Source organism: Cololabis saira, chromosome 18, assembly GCF_033807715.1.
Source record: "Cololabis saira isolate AMF1-May2022 chromosome 18, fColSai1.1, whole genome shotgun sequence".
Taxonomy (NCBI): domain Eukaryota; kingdom Metazoa; phylum Chordata; class Actinopteri; order Beloniformes; family Belonidae; genus Cololabis; species Cololabis saira.
Window position 1 is genome coordinate 15174244 of NC_084604.1, and position 22378 is coordinate 15196621.

The 22378-nt window shown below is 43.0% G+C and overlaps 1 protein-coding gene across 3 annotated transcripts in view; it reads right to left on the reverse strand.

Moving 5' to 3' along the window:
- The window catches only part of kif26bb (kinesin family member 26Bb), a 48275-nt gene extending 39016 nt beyond the window's left edge, over positions 1–9259 (reverse strand). For all 3 annotated transcript variants that reach the window (XM_061707140.1, XM_061707139.1, XM_061707138.1), the window contains exons 1-3: positions 9028–9259; positions 8457–8813; positions 5365–5772 (exon numbers count right to left, since the gene is read on the reverse strand). In XM_061707140.1, coding sequence (XP_061563124.1) covers positions 5365–5772; positions 8457–8813; positions 9028–9087 — 825 coding nt within the window. In that variant the 5' untranslated portion in view covers positions 9088–9259. The remainder of the gene's footprint in view (positions 1–5364; positions 5773–8456; positions 8814–9027) is intronic.
- Between the last annotated feature and the right edge of the window lie 13119 nt (positions 9260–22378).

Here is a 22378-nt window from a genome sequence, read left to right on the forward strand (position 1 = left end):
AATGAGCCAGAAAGAAAGAAAGAAATGAGCCAGAAAGAAAGAAATGAGCCAGAAAGAAAGAAATGAGCGAGAAAGAAAGAAAGGAAGAAAGAAAGAAAGAAAGAAAGAAAGAAAGAAAGAAATGAGCCAGAAAGAAAGAAAGAAAGAAAGAAAGAAATTAGCCTGAAAGAAATGAGCCAGAAAGAAAGAAAGAAAGAAATGAGCCAGAAAGAAAGAAAGAAAGAAAGAAAGAAAGAAAGAAAGAAAGAAAGAAAGAAATGAGCGAGGAAGAAAGAAAGAAAGAAAGAAAGAAAGAAATGAGCCAGAAAGAAAGAAATGATTTTTTTTATCGTCATTTTTATCGTTATCGGGATAAATGCCAGAAATTATCGTGATACATTTTTTAGTCCATACCGCCCATCCCTAGTTCCTGTCCTCACCTATCGTCACCAAGTAGGGAACGACTTCAAGGACACAAGCAGCTGATACGAGTTTCCTCTGCAGGGTGGCTGGGGTCTCTTTTAGAGATGGGGTAGGAAGAGCAGTCGTCTGGGAGAGACTCAAACTACAGTCCAGACTGCAGGGGGGTTCATGCATCTGTTTAGTCTCCTGGCTGCAGCTGGGAGGAGGCCTGGAGGCGCCCCAGGACACACTGGAGGGATTTCTCTTAGCTGAACAGGGAACACCTTGCTCCCCAAGGGGGATTTGCTTAGTCCACTACCCCCACGATGAAAACCCAGATGAGAGGAAATGAATTGGTGGCTAGATGTTTATAATCAACCTGCCCCCACCTGTGAATGCATCTGGCTCCTCCACTAAACCGGTCCCTGACATGTTGGTCTTCCTAGAGTTTCCTCTGCTTTATAATCCAGCCCATCTTTTCTCCTCGCCAGGCCCCAGAGGTTTGGAGGATCTGAACTCCAGTCCAGATCAACACCTGGACCATCTTACAACAGCGCCACGTTGTCTTTTAATTCACTGAGAGGGCAGCTCGCCATCGTCTTGCTGAAGAAGCAAGACCTACAAAGGAAGGGACGTTGTCCAGTTCAGCTTATGTTGCACCAAAACCGGAGATGTTAACCCTTAGTGTTGCCTTTGCAGAAGTTATTCCCCTCTAATGTACCCAAACCCAGATGCTGACCCCTGAACTACCGCATATTCTCTCCTTTAGATGCTTTTTTCCAAAGACAAGAAGGTTTCCTGAAGCGACACACTGATTTTCACTACAATCACATCAGTGCATTACTGCTGCAGAGCCCAAAGATGATGGACGTTTGTGTGTTTTTCACTTTGTGTCATGGTTTGGTCTCTTATTGTGAAAGTCTGTCTTTAGTTTGACCCGTTTTACTTCCCTTAACCGATCCCGGCCAGTCATTTGCACCTCTGTCCCTGGTAGTCCGTCCTGTATCACGCCCCCGTCTCTGTTCAGGTTATGGCTGCTCTGTTTTCAGTACTTTTCTCTTTGGGTTTCCTGCTTATTTAAACATGTTTTTTCTTCATGTAAACCTGTTGTTTTGCAAACCCCTGCTTCCCGCCTCTCGGTGTCCTGACCCGTGATACTGTGACAGATTATATGATACAACACAGAAGATTAAATCCCCATTGTTTCAACAATAATCCTGAGAAACTGTTGTCTGTTTGACATTTCTGCCCACGCAGTCCGAGCCCAGAACATTCCCCAACCCACCTTGCTATTGTCTCATTAGGGCCCGAGCACTTGCAGTGCGAAGGCCCTATTGTATCTGTAGGAATTTTTTCTTTCTTTCTTTCTTTCTTTCTTTCTTTTTCTTCTGACGAAAGGAGGGCCTTTTTGCCCCCCTAAACGTCCCCAAAAAGTCACCAAATTTGGCATGCAAGTCAGGCCTGGCGAAAAATTTGATATTTCATGGTTTGCATTAATGGGCGTGGCAAAATGGCTCAACAGCGCCCCCTTGAAAACTTTGTGCCCCAAGCCCCACGATACGGTTAGACGTACATGCACGAAAATCGCTACACACCTGTATCATGGGACAACTTAAAGAAAAGTCTGTTGGGGTCATGCCCGAAACCGAACAGGATGTCGGCCATTTTGAATTAATCGTGTCATTTTGGCGAAATTTATGCCATTCCTTCGAAAGTTAATTCAGCCCGAACCGTAACGTGCCCCCAAGTGTGTTATACATCAAAATGTGCGTCTCCATCCTGCGACAACACGCATTACTTTTCTCTTTCAAAAGCGTTACCGTGGCGACGCTAGACACCAAAAAGCGCGCCCACCCTTCATCTGATTGGTTCGACAGAAAAAACTTTGTGCCTCAAGCCCCATAATACGGTTTGACGTACATGAACGAAAATCGGTACACACCTGTATCATGTCGCAACTAAAAGAAAAGTCTCTTGGCGCCATGGCCGAAACCGAACAGGAAGTCGGCCATTTTGAACATTCTGAATTAATTGCGTAATTTTGGAGCAATATATGCCATTCCTTCGAGAGTTAATTCAGCCCGAACCGTATCGTGAACCCAGATGTGTTATACATCAAAATGTGCGTCTCCATCCTGCGACTACACGCATTACTTTTCTCTTTCAAAAGTGTTACCGTGGCGACGCTAGACGCCAACAAGCGCACCCCCCCTTCATCTGATTGGTCCATATTTGATAGTTCCCCAAAAGGCACCAAATTTGGCATGCAAGCCAGGCCTGGCGATAAATTTGATATTTCATGGTTTGCATTAATGGGCGTGGCAAAATGGCTCAACAGCGCCCCCCGGAAAACTTTGTGCCTCAAGCCCCACAATACGGTTTGACGTACATGCACGTAAATCGCTACACACCTCTATCATGGCACAACTTAAAGAAAAGTCTCTTGGAGCTATGGCCGAAACCGAACAGGATGTCGGCCATTTTGAATACATTGTGTCATTTTGGCGAAATTTATGCCATTCCTTCGGCAGTTAATTCAGCCCGAACCGTAACGTGCATCCAGGTGTGTTATACATCAAAATGTGCGTCTACATCCTGCGACACCACGCATTACTTTTCTCTTTCAAAAGTGTTACCGTGGCGACGCTAGACGCCAAAAGGCGCGCCCCCCCTTCATGTGATTGGTCCATATTTGATAGTTCTCCAAAAGTCACCAAATTTTGCATGCAAGCCAGACTTGGCGATACATTTGATATTTCATGGCTTGCATTAATGGGCGTGGCCTAACGGCTCAACAGCGCCCCCTAGAATACTTTTCTCTGCCATAACTTTTGAATGGTTTGACATAGAGAGTTGTGGGTGGTGTCATGGGACTCTGTAATGAGTCCTTAAGCTTCGTTGGCCTTAATTAGCCCCGCCCCTTCTTCTGATTGGTTGTCCCTTTTTTCTGCTATAACTTTTGAATGGTTTGACATAGGAAGTCATGGGTGGTATCATGGGACTCTGTAATGAGTTCTTAAGCTTCGTTGGCCTTAATTAGCCCCGCCCCTTCTTCTGATTGGTTGTCCCGATTTTCTGCTATAACTTTGGAATGGTTTGACATAGAGAGTCGTGGGTGGTGTCATCAGATTCGGTATGGAGTCCTTGACCTTCATTGGCTTGAATTAGCCCCGCCCCTTCTTCTGATTGGTTGTCCCTTTTTTCTGCTATAACTTTTCAATGGTTTGACATAGGAAGTCGTGGGTGGTGTCATTTCTGATACTTATGGGGGGCGGTGGCCGTGAGTGCGAGGGCCCGTTCATTGCTGCTTGCAGCTTTAATTTAAAATTGGCATCTGTTCTCAATTTCTTAATTCATGGCTTTGGTTTTAAATATTTTTTTTCAGCTCATTGTGTTAAGTTTTTGTGAATCTGACGCTGCACATCATGAACAAAACTTTGTGTCTTTGATTTCAAGCAAGTGGTCACTAAAGACTCCTGATTTGACAGGTTTTTATATTTGCCAATTAACAAAATTTTAAATAAATACAAATATTTTCGTCTATCAATATGATGAGACACCGATTCACTGAAGTAAATTAGATTTGATGGGTTAACTTGATGCCTCATGATAATAAAACAGCTTTAACTCAACCGTAATGAAGAGCTGTCCTCTCGCTCGGCGGGTCCGGTTTAGTTACAACCTTCATCCACGCAGGACTGAGGAGGGACGTGCTTCATCTGCAGCAACTTCCATCACTGTAATGCATATTTCACCAGCCTCAATTTTAAATATGGCTTCTCCGTTATTGATCACAAGTGCTTTTGAGCGGCTTTTATGACGGGTAAATCATGACCCGATTCCTTTCCATTAGCAGAAGTACTTTTACAGAACACGGCATCAGAATATCCTCTGATTAGCCTCCATGAATCATTGGCTTGCTGACACATGCACTCATAAAGATGAGCATTACCGATATCGCTCATTAAAAGGTGGGGGCTCACCGGGGAATGGGTCGTATGTAATTGAAGGCTGAGAGAAGGCTTTTAGGGGTACCTGACAGTGGCGCAACCAGGGGGGGGGGCCAGGGGTGGCCACGGCCCCCCATACAAATTTGCTGGCCACCCCACTGGCCTCAATAAAAAAAAGAAAAACACTTGCCGGCCACGTAGATTCTATTGTCAGTTATGCATTTCATCCCAAATCATTTGGGCCAAATGCACAGCCAGCCAGGTCCAGGAAGCCACTCTTGAGCTGCCATCACTCACAGTAGTACTATTAGTCTTTGCACATTAGACCATTAGTAACATTAAATGTAACACAATAAACCTAAGTATAGCAGTAGGCGTTTCTTTAAGTACTTCTGAGCCTTTATACCACAACAGTATAATAAAATCCTGTAATGATGGCTTTTAGTTTTGGTGTCCACCCCAAGAATTTAAAGTAGACCTATTATAAAAAACATGTTTTTTCTTGCTTTAACATATATAAAGTGGTCTCCCCTCAGCCTGCCAACTCAGAGAAGGAGGAAAGCAACCAAATTCTGCAGTGTCTGTACAGCCGCCCGGATGAGCCATCCAGTGTGATGTGGATCTACGAGCCGTTCAGATTCTGCTCCCTTTTGTTACGTAACGAAAATGTGATTTACATAGGTTGGCCTCCGATGCGTGAAACCACGCCCACAACTAACTCCGCCGGCCGGAGCTTCCGCCATTTTTTCGTAGCGGTGTATCGCGTCATTCAGGCAGCCAATCAGCACAGAGCCTCATTATCATAGCCCCGCCCACTCAGAATCCCGCATAGATAATGAGGTTAGAGAATGGGAAGATAAAGACATTCAGCTCAGAGGCTGAATTTCAAATTTATTTAGCAAAAACAATCAAAAGCTTGTTTTTAAGACATTCAAGGCCTGTTTAAAATAGGTATTAGATACCATAATAGGTCCCCTTTAAGTTTCCCCATCTGGCCACCGCTATGAAAACGTTTTGGAGGCGCCCCTGGTACCTGATTGTAAAGATTCATGGCGGCGCCGTCAGTGTTGGATGCAGACTTGTAGGCCAGCAGCTGCTGCTGCTCCTCCACCCAGCGGTCCATGTCCGGGTTGGGGAGCTTGGCTCCCCGTCTCCTCAGGGTCTGAGGGGTCCTCTGTGGAGTCCTGGGGCTCGGGGGGGCGTAGGTCTGGCTGCGTGGTTGATGCACGGCGCCGGCGCCAAGGCCGGCTTCGTGAGGCGGTCTGGCCAGGGCCTGGCCGCGACTCAGAGCCAGGTGGATGGCCTCCTGTTTCAGGTGGCTCATGTTCGCACCGCAGGCTCCACACTGGCCCAGCTCCCGGTCCCTCTCCCTGGACTCCGAGTTGCTGCGTCCCTGGACACGAAGGTTGTCGTGAAGGAATCCAGCGAGATCGCTTGGTTCCTGGGAGGACGAAAAATTTAAAAGAGAGATCACGATTCAATTCATTTTATTCTTGGATTATTTTTTAATTTATTTATTTATTTGTGTCTTTCTTTTTCTTATTTCACCATTATTTAGTTTCTTGTAGGTATAATAATCTGTGCATGTCTGATTATTCAGGGTTTGTGATGGTATGAAAGGATTGAATGAATGTGATAACTCGGGGGGGGGGGGGGTGATATGGGTGAGATCAGGGGAATTTGAGGGAATGTTATAACAGAAGTATTGTGGGATGTATTTGTTGTTCTACGTGCTTGTGATTCTGTTTGGTTCTGTACAAAAACCAATAAAGTTTGGACAAAAAAATAGAGATCAGATCATTTTAAAAACCATAAATCAGAAACGGCCTCCTACCTTCTGTGATCAAGTGAAGCCGTAAATCAGTATTATCTCCTTCAGCCATTGTTATGTCCATGACAAATAACTGTTATCTGGATGGACGGCTCACCTAATTTAATTATAACACTGTGCCAGAAGAAGCTTTGTGAGAGTGTTGAAATCATCCAGGCTCAAATACGTTGACATCCAAGTTCCCTGCCTGGACCCGAGCTGTCAGGTCTAACAACATGAATTCCACAGTCATCTTATTTTTCATGCTGACAAAGACACAAACAAACATCCAGCGCTCACACTCCCTCCATGCTTGTCTCTAACCATGCTGACAATACTCCATATTACCCCAACAAAAGCCAGCCTGCTGATGCTGTACAGTTGTTACATGAGGTGACATCAGGAGGTCGTGTTCTGCGGGTTCAGGGCGGGTAGCCTCCCGGTTCATCTATATTTAAAATGTTTAATGTGACCGGTCTTTCCTTCTTAGCCCATCATATGAAGATGATATCATGGTGTCACGATGCTTTTCAGAAATCACACTCTGATCAATAAGCCTAAAAGGAACTAACTGGCTTATCGGATTTCTGCAGGAGCCCATCTCTCTCTCTGTGCCTCTTCTTCAGTGGTCCCGCTCTGCAAACACGACTGTGGCCAAGCCCCCAGCCCACTTAAGAGGACAAAAATAAATAGCCTGTCCTCAGTGGGGAGGAATGAAGATGACACAGGGATGTCACAATGAAATATTCATGCCCATTTAAAACCACTCGCGCAAGAATGTGGCTGCTTTTACTTTGTCGATTGGGGTCTGAGTGGCTGAGTGATGGATGTGGGTGCCGACGAGCGCGTGGACGCGCGCTCCTACTAAAAGGCAGCGACGTATGAGACTGATGTGGCCACATGAGCATTAAAACACCAGTTAATGGCCTTGAACATGCAGCACTTGAGAGGAGAATGTGTCAGGGGTCAGTTTTGTTGACTGCAACATAGGGTTGATTCTTCAGTTCAGAAATTCTTGGGTCTAATATTAATATAAGATCATTTAAAAAAAAAACATTTATTCTAGCTGGAAGTAGTTAGATGTCTGTTCAACACTAAGCTGCCACAGGAGACAAAGAAAGCCATCAAATATTCAAATTTCAGTAGCTGGAACCATTCATACTTTTTTTTTAAGAAATAGATTAATTAAAAATCTTCCTCCAAGAAAGTTTCTCACCTTTACTGTTAAATTGTGATTTTTTTTGTCTCATTAATCTATCAGCTATGAAAAGTTCAGATTTTTCAGTTCAGAAATTCTTGGTTCTGGTTAATATTAATATAAGATCCTTTTTCTTTTTTTTTAATTCAAATTCCAGTTTTTTGTTTGTTTTTTAAGCTGGAAGTGGTTGGATGTCTGTTCAAAACTAAGCTGCACCAGGAGACAAAGAAAGACAAATATTCAAATTTCGGTAGCTGGAACCAGTTACCAGAAATCAGAATCAGCTTGATTGGCCAAGTTTGAACATTGCCCGAATTTGACTCCGGTTATTTCGCTCACTGTACCCAGATTTAAAAATAGCAAACAGTAAATAAACAAACGTGGCACTTATTAACAAATATACAATTAAAAAACTGAAGGTGCAGCAGTATGAGGTAGACATGATTATTGTTGGAAGGTGCATCGTTACAGCATGTGATAATGCACTTTAAATAGATTAATTCAACTTTTTTAATATTAAGCAGGAAGATTTTTCTCACCTTTACTGTTAAATTACTTAATACAGGGGTGCCCAGTTATGGAACACCTATACAGCAATCTCGTCTACCTCTACTGCATTCAATCATTTTAAACATAAACTCAGGACACAATTGATCAGATTACCTAATGATATTTCTAGATTTGTTATTTTTTTCTTTAATCATGTAGATACCATGTATTATATTCATGCTGCTGTTTATTTGCTTTGTCTTTGTTTTTAGACTGCAATCGTGTATTCTGCATATTTTAAATCTTTTGCTGTATTTTACATAGGTAGAGGTCTCGTATAAGCCCATTGGGCTTTTTGCCTCAGCCTAGCACATTACCAATCTCTTTCTTACATTTGTATGTTACTTGTTCTGTTTTTTATACTGTGCTGAATAAATAAATCAATAAATCAAATCAATTGTGACTTTTTTTTTTGTCTCATGAATCTATCAGCTATGAAAAGTTCAGATGAGATTACTTGAATTATATTTCACTGGAGCCCAAACATGACGGTCTCGTTTCTCCGCTGAGAGGAGGCAGATTGATCCGTCCGTGCGCGCTCCGCATGAGCGCATCATGTGTCACTGACCTTGCAGGAGAAGTGATGGTGGACGGCCAGGCTCAGCGCCTGCTTCTTCAGAGCCACGAGGGTCGCCGAGCACTTCTCACAGCAGCCGGCTTTCCTGTCGGACCCCCCGGAGCCGGGACTGGAGCCCCTGCAGACGGTCCTGCTGCCGAACAGCATGGAGCTCCTGATGCGCTCCCCCACCGAGGCGTGCAGGGACCGGTAGGGGCTGGACGGGGCATCGTCCCCTCTCTGGCACATGGTGGGGTCACCCGCGGACCCCCCTGCACCCTCAGGTGCGGGGCGCTCCCTGGGGTGGCGCTCTCTTCCCGGGGCACAAAACCCGCCTGGCTCACAGCAGTGATGCTGCACTTCCGAGCCCTGAGAAATAAAAGACATTATAAAGAGGATGCTGTGGGCTTTTGGAAGCGAGATATTAAATATCAATTGACGTGGGCAGCAACTGTAACCACACCCTAATGGGTTTTTGCTCTATTTCCTCCTGCAATGCAATTTCCGACTCCTTATAATAATCTCAGAACAAGCCTTTGAAAACACATTAAAATGTGGATGATGATAAATAAATCTGCCTTACCAAGTGAGCTCCTCGGACCGAGGCAGGAAATCTCTCTCCTCTCCCCCTCACAGCTGACATGCCAACTTGTAAATATTTAAAAAGCCGTCCGGACAAAGGCAGGGGGCATGTTTGGTTACTTCTGTCGGAGCTCCGGCAGTGTTGAACAAGTGCTGCTGACTCATGTTAAGTTTAGAGGAGAAATATCCCAGAAGGAAGGGCAGCAGACTCGGTAATGAGGAGGTGGAGGGATGACCGAGGTGCGGGAGTGCGGGAGCGCGCCGGGCAGCGCTTCATGGACGGGACGATGCGCGCTCCCTCCTCCGGGGGGCGCTGCGGAGCAACGCGCACAAGCACAAGGATGCTCCGTGTTGAGGGATTATTTACTGCTATTTATGACGTGATCCATAAACAGATAACGTCCTATAAGTGTTGCTGCTCTTACTGCGTCTTCATGCAACAGAGCAGAAAAACTTCCTGCGGAGAAGATGAACATTGATTGGAGGAGAAAGATGGAAGCGACAGAAGAAAAGTCAAATATGTTTTTTAAGCAGATGCATGGAGGATAGTTTTTAATAGACTGAAGTTTAATTGACAAGGTTTATGCCTACATATGTGTATGCATGTATACATATGTGTGTGTGTGTATGTATGTATGTATATGTATGTATATGTATATGTGTATATATATATATATATATATATATATATATATATATATATATATATATATATATATATATATATAGATAGATAGATAGATAGATAGATAGATAGATAGATATGTATATATATATATATATATATATATATATATATATATATATATATATATATATATATAGATAGATAGATAGATAGATAGATAGATAGATAGATAGATAGATAGATAGATAGATAGATAGATATATATATATATATATATATATATATATATATATATATATATATAAATTGTTACAATGTCAATATATAACAAACACTTCAAATAAAAAATATTGTGTTTTCTGTGTATTGTTTCATACGGTTATAAAAACCTCTTTTGTGGAGAAAAAAAACGAACAAAAACAATTGTTTGAACACCAAATCTTGTCTTTTGCAAGGTTTTTTTTTGTTTGTTTTGTTTTCTCTTTTTTGATCAAACCATGAGCCATCATGGTGATGAACAAACAGCAGTCTGAGGACAAGCATGGGTTTTGGTAAAAACATATCTTGTATGTGGACAGTAAAGATAAACGTAAAATTGGAAAGGACATTTCCCGTGAAAGCTCCATCTATTTTAATTACATAAAGTGTTTGAACAAGTGGTGCATATACAGTGGGGCAAAAACGTATTTAGTCAGCCACCAATTGTGCAAATTGTCCCACTTAAAAAGATGAGAGGCCTGTAATTTTTATCATAGGTTTACTTCTACTATGAGAGACAGAATGGGGGGAAAGAATCCAGGAAATTGTAGGATGATTTTCTGCAAGGGGACCAGGACGACCGATCTGTGTAAGGGAAAGAATAAATGGGGCCATGTATCGTGAGATTTAGAGTGAAAACCTCCTTCCATCCATGGGGCCATGTATCGTGAGATTTAGAGTGAAAACCTCCTTCCATCAGCAGGGCATTGAATATGAAACGTGGCTGGGTCTTTCAGCATGACAATGATCCCAAACACATCGCCCGGGCAATGATGGAGTGGCTTCGTAAGAAACATTTCAAGGTCCTGGAGTGGCCTAGCCAGTCCCCAGATCTCAACCCCATAGAAAATCTTTGGAGGGAGTTGAAAGTCCGTGTTGCCCAGGGACAGCCCCAAAACATCACTGCTCTGGAGGAGATCTGCATGGAGGAACGGACCAAAATACCAGCAACAGTGTGTGAAAACCTTGTGAAGACTTACAGAAAACTTTTCACCTCTGTCATTGCCAACAGAGGGTATAAAACAAAGTATTGGGATGAACTTCTGTTATGGACCAAATACTTATTTTCCACTATAATTTGCAAATACATTCTTTAAAAATCAGACAATGTTATTTTCTGGATTTAATTGTTTAATTGTCTCTCATAGTTGAGATATACCTGCAATGAAAATTACATGTATATCTCATCTTTTTAAGTGGGAGAACTTGCACAATTGGTTTCTGGCTAAATACTTTTTTTGCCCCACTGTACACCCTGCTGAAAAGGGGGATCATGTGGAATGATTTTGGAAAAATACTGAGACTTCTGTGAGAAATGTGGCCCCTTGTTGGCACCTTACTTTGAAAAATCCTAACTGCAACCAGCACCGCAGCCCATAATACCGCAGCATTCATCTGCACCAGCCGAGACTCGCTTCAAACTTGGGAACAGGTCTGTTCAACTCTCGGGGGATTCCCGAGGCTTTGTCCCATTTCTTTTTTCAGTCACACTCGCTCTGCCTCGGTTCTGCTAGAACCTGACGATTTCATATTATCTTATTTTTATACACCGTCACAGTTTTTAAATCAGTCTTTTTGGGCTTCGTTAGATTGGGGGATACTTGGGAGTTGTTTAACGACTGCAGCACTCATCAGCATCATCTTAAAGTTGCCATTAAAACGTCTTCTCATTTGTTTCCGCATTCACTTCTGACCCATTTTAAGCGAGGTGTTGCAATCGTTTTGCATCTTCCAACCCCTTTAGATGGTTATGATGTTGTATTTAACCCTCCAATTATACCTTTTATGGTTTCCCACAATGAAAAGGCATCTGGTCTTCATAGGATATTTACTAAACTTAAATAAATACATCATTATATAAACAACAACACAACATATTACACCACAAAAACGTAGCTGCTTCTAAAACCATTTACTCCTTCCACTGAATTTATCAAATGCATAAGAAAGCCCAGTGTTACTAATCAAATGCATTTGAATAAGTGGTCATCAGAAAGTGTGGGGACCTCTGTGACAGTTTGGTCTGGAGCATTCATACTGACACAATGCAAAGGAGGAAAGATAGCAGCAATCTAAAGGCATTTTAAAGCAATCTGGAGTTGATCAGCCACAGTATTTATTTTTGTCTTAAAAACGTATTTACATGCTAACAGAATTATATTATAACATGTTACCTTATATTAATAACTTACCAGTATCTTTTAAGCATGTACTCATCCATCACTGTCTGTTGCACCTCCGTATTCACAAGCATGCTTGTTCGTAGATACGTATATGTCATAAGTATAATATTAAGTATATTATTATATAATATTAATATTATAATATTCGTATATAATAATAATATTATATAATGTCATCTTGTTTCGACCAGAATAAACGGGAAAGAGCGGAGCGGAGCTGCTACTGCTACTCTCCCAACGGCAGGAAGTGACGTGTGCGCTCTTAATAGTACGTCCGAATTAATGCACACTACTGATATTTACTAAAAAGTGTGCCGAACTTAAGTATACTTTTTAGTATATACTTTTTAGTATGGCATTTCGGACGCACCGCTGGTCTTGTCTTTCCCCTGCTCCCTGCTGGTCCGTACTGTTTCCTCCCTCCGTGTTTTCCATGTGTTTGTAGTTCTTTGATTCTTGTTCTGAGTTTTTTGCCATCCTGCAAAGCAACGCCTTTTGTTTGATTAAATAAATCTCAGTGTTTTTTTGGGGCCTCCTGCTCTCCTGCATCTGGGTCCTACTCCAACCGCTGCGTGACAACTAGAGCCCCAAAAAAAGAAGGTGGCTGATGTTTTACCCCCTATTGTGTCTGCTCAGGGTTCTTATATTAAGTCTGTGACCACTTATCCATGTTACCTTGGCATAACATAGGACGATAGCCTTTCTTTTAGATGCCATATTAACTAATAACTGAAGAAATTTAAATTAAAGCTAGGGTTTTTCTTTAGAAATAGAGCCTGTTTTTCTTTTAAAGCAAGAAATCCACTCCTGGATTATGGACATGTTTATACGATTGCCTCTGCTCACTCCCCACATCTACTGGATGCTGCATATCACAGATCTGGTTGTAAACCCCTCACACATCACTGCACATCGTACTCTCTCACTGACTGGTCTTCACTTTTCACTTTCCATGAGCAGAACCACCCACAGGTATCTATCTGTCTATAAATCCATCATTGGACTTCTCCCCTCCTATTGGTCCACATACTTGACATGGAAACAGTCTGATAATAGTCTCCGGTCCCTGGATTACATCTCATTCGCCCCTCAGTCCGTCCTGAACTTTGCAAAAATCTTCGATGCTGCGCCTTCAACCTGGAATCTCAAACAGAAGCTGAAGCTGTCCAGTTTTATGTCGCTAGCGGACTTCAAATGACTTGTAGGAAGGCTGGCGAGACAGTCAGTGGGGGTCTGCACGTGTACTGTATCCAACTAGTTCCTTTTTTACTTAATTTTATTATTATTAATTAACTTATGTTTCTGTTTTGTTTTTGTCTCTTGTACGTTCAGTTAGTCTGTAACTTTGTGTTTTGTTTCTGACAACCTGAAACAGGTCTCTCTTGTAAATGAGACCCTGGGTCTCAATGAGGTTTTACCTGTATAAATAAAGGTTAATAAAATAAAATTGAAATAAAAACCAAACACACCACACCGGCACAAATACTTTATGCCACCTGTCAAACACAAAAGTGAAGAGATTATAATATTGGCTTGTTTTTCAGCCACTGGACCTTTGGAGTTGTAATATATAGAGCGGACCATGACTTCCTAATGTATGTTTACATTATGTTTACATTATGTTTGCATCACATGTAAGGTCACCTGTCTGACAGCTAAATCCTGGCTTAAATTAGGTCATGCAGTGAAGCTATAAGTATGTCAGACCAGTCAGATATATCACTGAGGCTCTAGAGGCTGAGGCTACGAGGTGGATGTGGGTCCAAAGAGACAATCCAGAGAGTAACATGCCACTTGGACGCAGCACTGACCGATCATCCAGGCTCGGGTGTTTCATAATCTAAAACCCCAAACACCATATGACCTGATGATATCATCATCACTGATCATGTGTCCAAGTCGCACCATTAAGTGTGTCAGGAACCACAAGCTGCAGGAGGAAAACACTTTGCCATTTTCTTAGTGTACAACACAAAAGAGAAAAGCATCAATAATAATTGCGCTACATATAATAAATTACAGTATTAACTCTCTGTTGCAAAGGCAGAAACTGGCTTTGCTTTTGTTTTCTTGGTTTCTAAATATCGTCACTAAAATCCACCTTGCCAAATAAAAACGATCTAAGTAATTTATAGGGGGTGTATTTTTCCTTTATATTCTGTTTTTGTTTTTGCTCTAAAACCATACCTGTCAAGTCTCCCGTTTTGGTCGTATTTTACCTCTCTCTTTCCCACTGTCCTTCCGTATTAGTATTTTCCCGTTAATTTCCCGTTTTATAATCATTTTTAAACTGCAAACTGAACTAGCCTCACGAGAACTGCCCCCTGCTGTAGACTGAGTGGCAGTTCTCGCGAGGTTAGTAGCAACAACGGGAACAAACTCGGAACAACAAATCAGAGATGGATGGATGTAACCAGAGAGAAGACATTTCTGCCCAAAAAAGAGAAGACTTTGTGTAAATATCTGTAAAAATGGGAAACCAAAGTTACTTTCCTAAAGAGCAGGACGGGGAAGAGTTAAGAGTTCTGAAAGTTATTTCAGCTGGAGACACAGAAACATACGTCTGTGTCATCAGTCATGAATGTCAGAGAGCGAGTGAAAATGACAAATTAAAAGAAAATGTAAATGTTTCACTTGAACACAATCAATGTGTATATAAACAGAAAATATTTAAAATAAATATGTGCTTTAATTCCTCTTTGTGTTTTCATTTAGGCTCTATTATAGGAATTACATACACAGGAATGTCCACAGCATTTCAGTGTGAATAAACACTGTCTTGTTCGGATCGGCCACTCTGGACGGCGCTACAGAGCTCTGTACGCCAAAACCTCCAGACTCAGAGACAGTTTCTTCCCCCGAGCTGTTGCTCTGATGAACTCTCATCACTCATAGAGTCTCAGAGTAATCAATCACTGTGCCCTAATAACAACCACAATCATATGCTGTAACAATGCACCTTTCAATAACCATGTCTACCTCATACTGCTACACCTTTTACTTTTTTTTTTTTTTACCTTGTCTGCACACATATTAATGATTGATACCATGACGGTAGAAACCAAAGGTATATATATATGTGCATTATTACTATATTTAATATATATACATATATATATATGCACACATATGCGTACACATACATAAATATACACATACAAACCCAGTGATTTTTTTTTTTTGGGGGGGGGGGGGGGGGGGGGGGAAGGAAGCAGGAAGCAGGAACACACGGAGACACACGTCAAGCACTGGAAATCTGCAACAAAAAACCACAAACAAAGCACGAAACCGGCACGGAGCTGACTAAAACATGAACAGCGGGGCCCCCACGGCGCGGAAAGAAGCAGCCAGGGATCCCGCAGCGGCGGACCGCGACCCAGGCAACCCCCGGCCACCCGGTCCGGGCCGGACACGTGGCCCTCACCCTCCAGGCCAACGACCCCCACCCGGCAGGGGGCCAGCCTGCCCGGAGAGACAGAGCCGCCCTGGCCGCCGACGCGGGCAGGTGCACCCGCCCCCACGAAAGTGGCCCCTCAAGACCAGAGGGGCACCCCGCCGCGGAGGCAGCGGGGGGGACCGGAGACGGGCCCGGAGAGAGGGAACCCCCCAACAGGGCGACACCCGCGCAGGCCCGACAACGGAGGGCCCCAGACCCAGGCATCCCATTCATTCATCCATTCACCTATCCGATACCTATATTTTACTTTTTTTTTTTAAATTGTATATCTGTTAATAAGAGTCATTTGTTTATGTACAGTGAGCGAAATAACCTGAGTCAAATTCCCTGTCTTGTTTGACCTGACTCTGCCAATAAACCTGATTCTGATTCTGATTCTGATTCTGATGTTAAAACTGCTGCACAGTGAAGATTTCTTCTTACTAAAGTTCTCCACCAGAGTTGGATTACTTGGTTCAAGTGCTTGGGAAACATTTTATGAGTCACTTTATTTCAAAAACTTGGGCTTGATCCACATGGCACCAGCTCATCACGGTCCTTCCTGCGGGTGGTGAGCCTACGGCAGGGGTGTCCAAAGTCGGTCCTCGAGGGCCGCAGTCCTGCATGTTTTAGTTGTTTCCCTGCATCAACACCTGATTCTAATTAACGGTCGTCACCACCTTGTCATTAAAGTCTGGATACTTCTGTTGATGACCAAGCTCCTTGTATCACGGTTTGATAAAAAAAGGGACACATCTAAAATATGCAGGACACTGGCCCTCGACGACCGACCGACACCCCTGGCCTACGGGAAGGCGGGTCCACGTCGCCATTTCGGGCTGAGCCCAGCCAGGTCCCACGGGCAAAGACCCGGCCACCAGGCACTCGCCTTCGAGCCCCAACCCCAGGCCTGGCCCCAGGGAGGGGCCCCGGTGACGCCGATCCGGGCGACGTTACGGTCCTTGATCTCTTCTTTGCCATGATTAGCTTGTGAACCGCTCGTAAGGCCCTGACACACCAACCCAACTTCCCCCGCTCTCTGCCGACTGCTGTGTCGGCTCGCGTCGCCTGTGTCGGGCTGGGTCGGGCTCGGTCGGGCTGGGTCGGGCTCTTTGAACACACTGCAAAGACGACACCCGACGGCCTGACTAGCACGTACGTTCTGCGCATGCGTGAGAGGTAATTCCCTTCCATACCAGCAGGCAGCGGTAGTCTGTATTCAGGGGCTCAAGGAGGAGGACAGCGCTTTTTTTTTTTCAAAGCTTTATTGAGAAAACACAAGTGCAATACAAAACAGACGGCACAACCACCTGCAGCTCTGTGGAGAATTAAAATAAATGGCTGGCTGAAATAAATCATTTAGGAAGATAAATGTTTGTTTAATAGATGAAATCTAACAATTGTAGCTACGCCTGTTAAGAAATTTGCTCCGAAAATTTCGGGATTTCTGCCTGCCGGCCCGGGAGCTGGTTTATGGTTCCGCGTTAAATCGACGCAGAGCCTACGGCGTAGGGTACGGCGTAGGGCGCGCGTCGCCCTGTAACCTATGCCGTAGGCTTTGCGTTGGTGTAACGCAGAACCATAAATCAGACTTTATTCTGGCGCGGTTTGAAAAAGACAAGCGAGTGATTATATACATTCACTGAGTGAATATTATGAAAGTAAAATATTTATTTCTCGCTAGAAATGTAATCAAAACGCATTTTTATGCAGAAACTAACTCAAAATATTGATTTTATTCATAAGAAATGTCCGCCATGTTTTTTTTTTTATTCAGTCCGCAAATGACGACGAAAAGCATTCTGGGAAATTCTGGGAACAGCCAATCACAGAGTGAGCTGGTGACCGACGTCCCGACGCCGATTCAACATGTCGAAACGGTTGAAAAGGTCCCGACGGGCGGCCGACCTGTGGTGACGTGCGGGACACACCGGGGAAACTAAGCCGACAGACGAGCACCGACGCTCATCGACGGCCCGACGGCCGATTATCAGCTTTGTGTGTCAGGGCCTTTAGTCTGGCCCGTCACCAGAGGTGGATAGTAACGAGTTACATTTACTCCGTTACATTTACTTGAGTAAGTTTTGGGAAATGTTGTACTTTTAGGAGTAGTTTTGAATCACTACACTTTTTACTTTTACTTGAGTAGATTTGTGAAGATGAAACTGTTACTCTTACTCCGCTACATTAGGCTACGTTGAGCTGTTACTTTTCTTTTACTAATCTCATGACATCACTGAGTGATTCTTTGGGGAAAATGTTTGTTTTTGCATGTTTTGTCACATATACACAGACTCAAACACACACACAGAGTTTCTATGAGTTCATGGGCTTGTTCTAGTTCTGCCTGGTTAAAAAAGAAAAGTACAAAGGCTTGACATTTTGTGCTACTTGTGCTTAATTAATTTTTTATTCTGTTATTTTATTATTTATTAAAGTACTTGAATTTACTTTAAGATTATTTTAATTTAAGCTATTTTTTATTTTTTATTAATTTTAATTTATTTTATTGATTTAATTTGCCTGAAGATGATTATTTTGTACGTTTTGTCTGTTTGAATGGTTGTGTTAAAAAAATAAATCAGACGTTACTCAACAGTTACTCAGTACTTGAGTAGTTTTTTCACCAAGTAATTTTTTACTTTTACTCAAGTAATTATTTGGATGACTACTTTTTATTTCTACTTGAGTCATATTATTCTGAAGTAACAGTACTTTTACTTGAGTACAATCTTTGGGTACAACATAGACAACATAGCTCCTAGGATCACTCGGGCAACACAAACCCCTCCACCACAGTAAGGTGACGGTTCAAGGAGGGGATAATATATATATATATATATATATATATATATATATATATATATATATATATATATATATACACACACACACACACACACACATTTTAACTAAAACAACACCAAATTATTATTTAGGGGGTGTTGCATCTTTCTAAAATAAGTCACTTATTTGCAACATACATGTCTTCTCTTGGGTCAGTCTTCTTCTTCTCACATCCCTCACCTCTAACAGCCTCAGTACGCCCCCTGCTGGCTGGACTATTGGTACTGCATCATACATGTTACTGTCGTTAACTATAACTAAATGTAAGAACAAAGAATATAACTGCGGCGACAAATGCAAACAAAGGATCCGCTGCGATACCATAGGGGGGCTTAAGAATATTTTAAAATATTTGTAGAATATTTCAAAATGAGCCTAACGACGCTAATGTGTTGTGTTTTTGTGTCGTTACTGTAGAAGAGGGGGTTTGGTAGCGACAGATGGTCAGCGGGCTAGAAAGGCGCTGCGCCGCTGCGCGGGGCGTTACGGTAGGACACGCCGCCCTCCTCCCCCACAGCGCGGCTCCTCGCCGGTCAAACATTATTTCAAAAAGCTTGGGCTTGGTTATATATTATTATCTATTTAAACTCATATTCCTGCGTCTTTGTATTGAATTTGTATTGAAATTCGTCTTTGTATTGAAAACCCCTCACACCCAGGACACAGTCTGTTTGAACTCCTCCCCTCTGGACGGCGCTACAGAGCTCTGTACGCCAAAACCTCCAGACTTATGCCGCTTTCCATTTGTCCTCGGAAGTCGGAATTTACCAGTTCCCAGTCGGAATTTTCAACTGGAACGCCCTTCGAAGTGGGATTTCCTACTGGGAAAGTGGGAGAAGCTGGAGAAGCTTCACCACCCCCGAGTTACCATTCAAAGATGGCTGCCATTCCCAGTTCCCAGTTCTGATTTCCGAGGTAAATGGAACGCGGCATTAAGCCTGAATTATGGTTCCGCGTTAAATCGACGTAAGTTACGGCGTAGGGTACGCAGCGACCTGCACGTATGGTGCGCGTCGCTGCGTACCCTTCGGCGTAGGCGCTGCGTTGGTGTAACGCGGAACCATAAATCAGCCTTCAGAGACAGTTTCTTCCCCCAAGCTGTTGCTCTGATGGACTCTCATCACTCATGGAGTCCATCATAGACATCATATAGAACATAATAGTGTTCTATATGATGTCTATGGAGTCCATAGGATGGATGGATTCAACTAATCCCCAAAGGGGAAACTTCATTGCCACCATGGCCACAACAATACAACATAAAACAATCAACAATACACATTAACATGTCTCCACCTAGGGACAGCATTGGATCAATACAGCAAAAAAAATAACCAGAAAATGACCCCCCAAAAAAGGGAGATAAAAGGAAAAAGAATACAAATCAATTTTAAAAGTGCAATGTGCAAGACAAGCATAGCAGCAAATTAAACAACTAAGAATAGAATAGAATAGAAAGCCTTTATTATCATTGTACAGGTACAGTGAAATTAGGCAGCAGCTTGCACACATGCAAAGACAATGTAAACAAGGAAACATAAATATATATATATATACACACTATAAACAAGAGTGAATGGGAGGATAAAAATGTACATGAATGGGTGGGGGGCAGTGGTGGACAGTAACGGAGTAAATTTACTTGAGTACTGTACTTAAGTACATATCCATAGGATTTGTACTTTACTTGAGTATTAGATTTCTTTGGTACTTATTACTCTTACTTGAATACATTTCCAAGACAAATATTTTTACTTTTACTCGAGTAAATTTCTAGGAAGGCTGAAAAGTACTCGTTACTTTCAGGTCTGCTCTTTTTTCTTCTTCCCTAAAATCCTATTTTTAGACGGACATTGGGAGACAGACAAGACAGACATTGGGAGACAGACAAGACAGACATGGGGAGACAGTTTGTTATGCTCTATATTGCTATATTCTACTGGTACATGTCCTTCCTGTAAAGTTAAGTGACTTCAACATTGAGTTATTGAAAGCAGAGATGTAGTTTTTTGTAAAGCAGTGGTCTTTGAGGGGGATCCAGACTTAGTTGGATGGTGCAGGTTCATTTGGTTTCAGTTCATGATTGTTAATAAACTCTGCATCATCTGTTGTCCTCTTATGATCCCATTCATTTGAATTGTTTTTGGTGTTTCTGCAGGTTTTATATAACATTGTGGTTCTAAAAGCAGCACATCAGTGCAGCTGGTTTCACAGAGTTAATTCTCAGAAACAAGAGTTAAAAGATCCTTAAATAAATTTAGAAAAAATATAGTAATTTACTGATGTGGAAAATAAGAAATTTACTCTTACTTTTACTCAAAGTAAATTTAAAAGCATTTACTTTTGGATACTTAAGTACCTTTAAAAGCAAGTACTTTTCTACTCTTACTCGAGTAATATTTCGACTGAGCTACTTTTACTTGTACTTGTACTCTTACTCAAGTACTGGGCTCGAGTACTCTGTCCACCTCTGGTGGAGGGATATTGCACTTAAATGGATGGAAAAATAATAATATTGCCCTTGAAAGGATGGGAGTATTGCACATAGATAGTAGAACAGTGTTTCTCAATCCTGGTCCTCGAGTACCACTGTCCTGCATGTTTTAGATGCTACCCTGCTTCAGCACACCGTGATACAAGTACCTGTGTCGTCAACAGAACTGTGCAGACCTTGGTGACAAGCTAATTAGGACCTTTAATTAGAATCAGGTGTGTTGGTGCAGGGAAACATCTAAAACATGCAGGACAGTGGTACTCAAGGACCAGGATTGAGAAACACTGCAGTAGAATATTGGCATATTGTGGATAGAAGGTAGAAAATATTGCACAGAAAAATATGAGGTAGCTTATAGGTTGAGAAAGTTCACAGCTTTGGGGAAGAAGCTGTCCCTGAATCTTTTTGTACGGGATCGTAAGGACCTGAAGCGCCTCCCAGAGGGCAACAGGTCGAAAAGGTGGAAACCGGGGTGGGTGTTGTCCTTTAAAATGTTCTTTGCCCTGTTGAGGCAGCGGGAGCTGTAGATGTCAGACAGGTAGGGCAGAGGTTAGTCGATGATCTTCCGTGCTGTGTTTGCCACCCTCTGCAGCCTCTTCCTGTCTGCTTCTGTGCTGCTGGAGTGCCACACTGTCACGGCATGGGTCAGCAGGCTCTCTATGGTGGACCGGTAGAAGGCCACCAGCAGCTGTGTGTTCAAGTTCTCCTTCCTGAGCACCCTCAGGAAGTGCAGCCGCTGCTGAGCCTTCTTCACCAGTGCAGTGGTGTTGACAGACCACGAGAGGTCTGCAGTGATGTGGACGCCCAGGAACTTGAAGGACTGCACTTGCTCCACACATTCACCGTTGATGTACAGGGGGGCGGGGGCGGCTCGGTTCCGCTTGAAATCCAAGATGAGCTCCTTGGTTTTGGTGGTGTTCAGTGCCAGGTTGTTCAGTGAGCACCACTCACCAAGTTTAAGGACCTCATCTCTGTAGGCCGCCTCGTTTCCCCCTGTGATCAGCCCCACCACCGTTGTGTCATCAGCAAACTTGACAATGACGTTCTCTGGGTGGGCGGGGCTGCAGTCCGATGTGTAGAGCGAGTACAGAAGTGGGCCCAGCACACAGCCCTGAGGAGAGCCAGTGCTGAGAGTGCGGGAGGAGGAGAGGTGAGGACGGAGCTTCACGCGCTGGGGTCGGTTCACCAAAAAGTCCTTAATCCAGGAGCAGGTGGATGGTGGGAGCCCCAGAATATAGCTGCAATTAAAAGTACACTGTACAAGAGAATATGGCAGCAAGTTATGACAGTCTAAAAGAGTAGCTGCAGTTTAAAGTGCAATTTGCAGTACAAGGGTTAATATAGCAGCAAGACATGACATCAGCAGTCCAAGTTAAAAAGTCTGGTTCCTGCAGGAACAAAGGACTTCCTAAATCTCTCTGTGGAGCATCTGGGCAAAAGAAGCCATTTACTTCTGCTACTTCTCAAAGCTGTACAGGGGATGATCATCTCAGAGTCTCAGAGTAA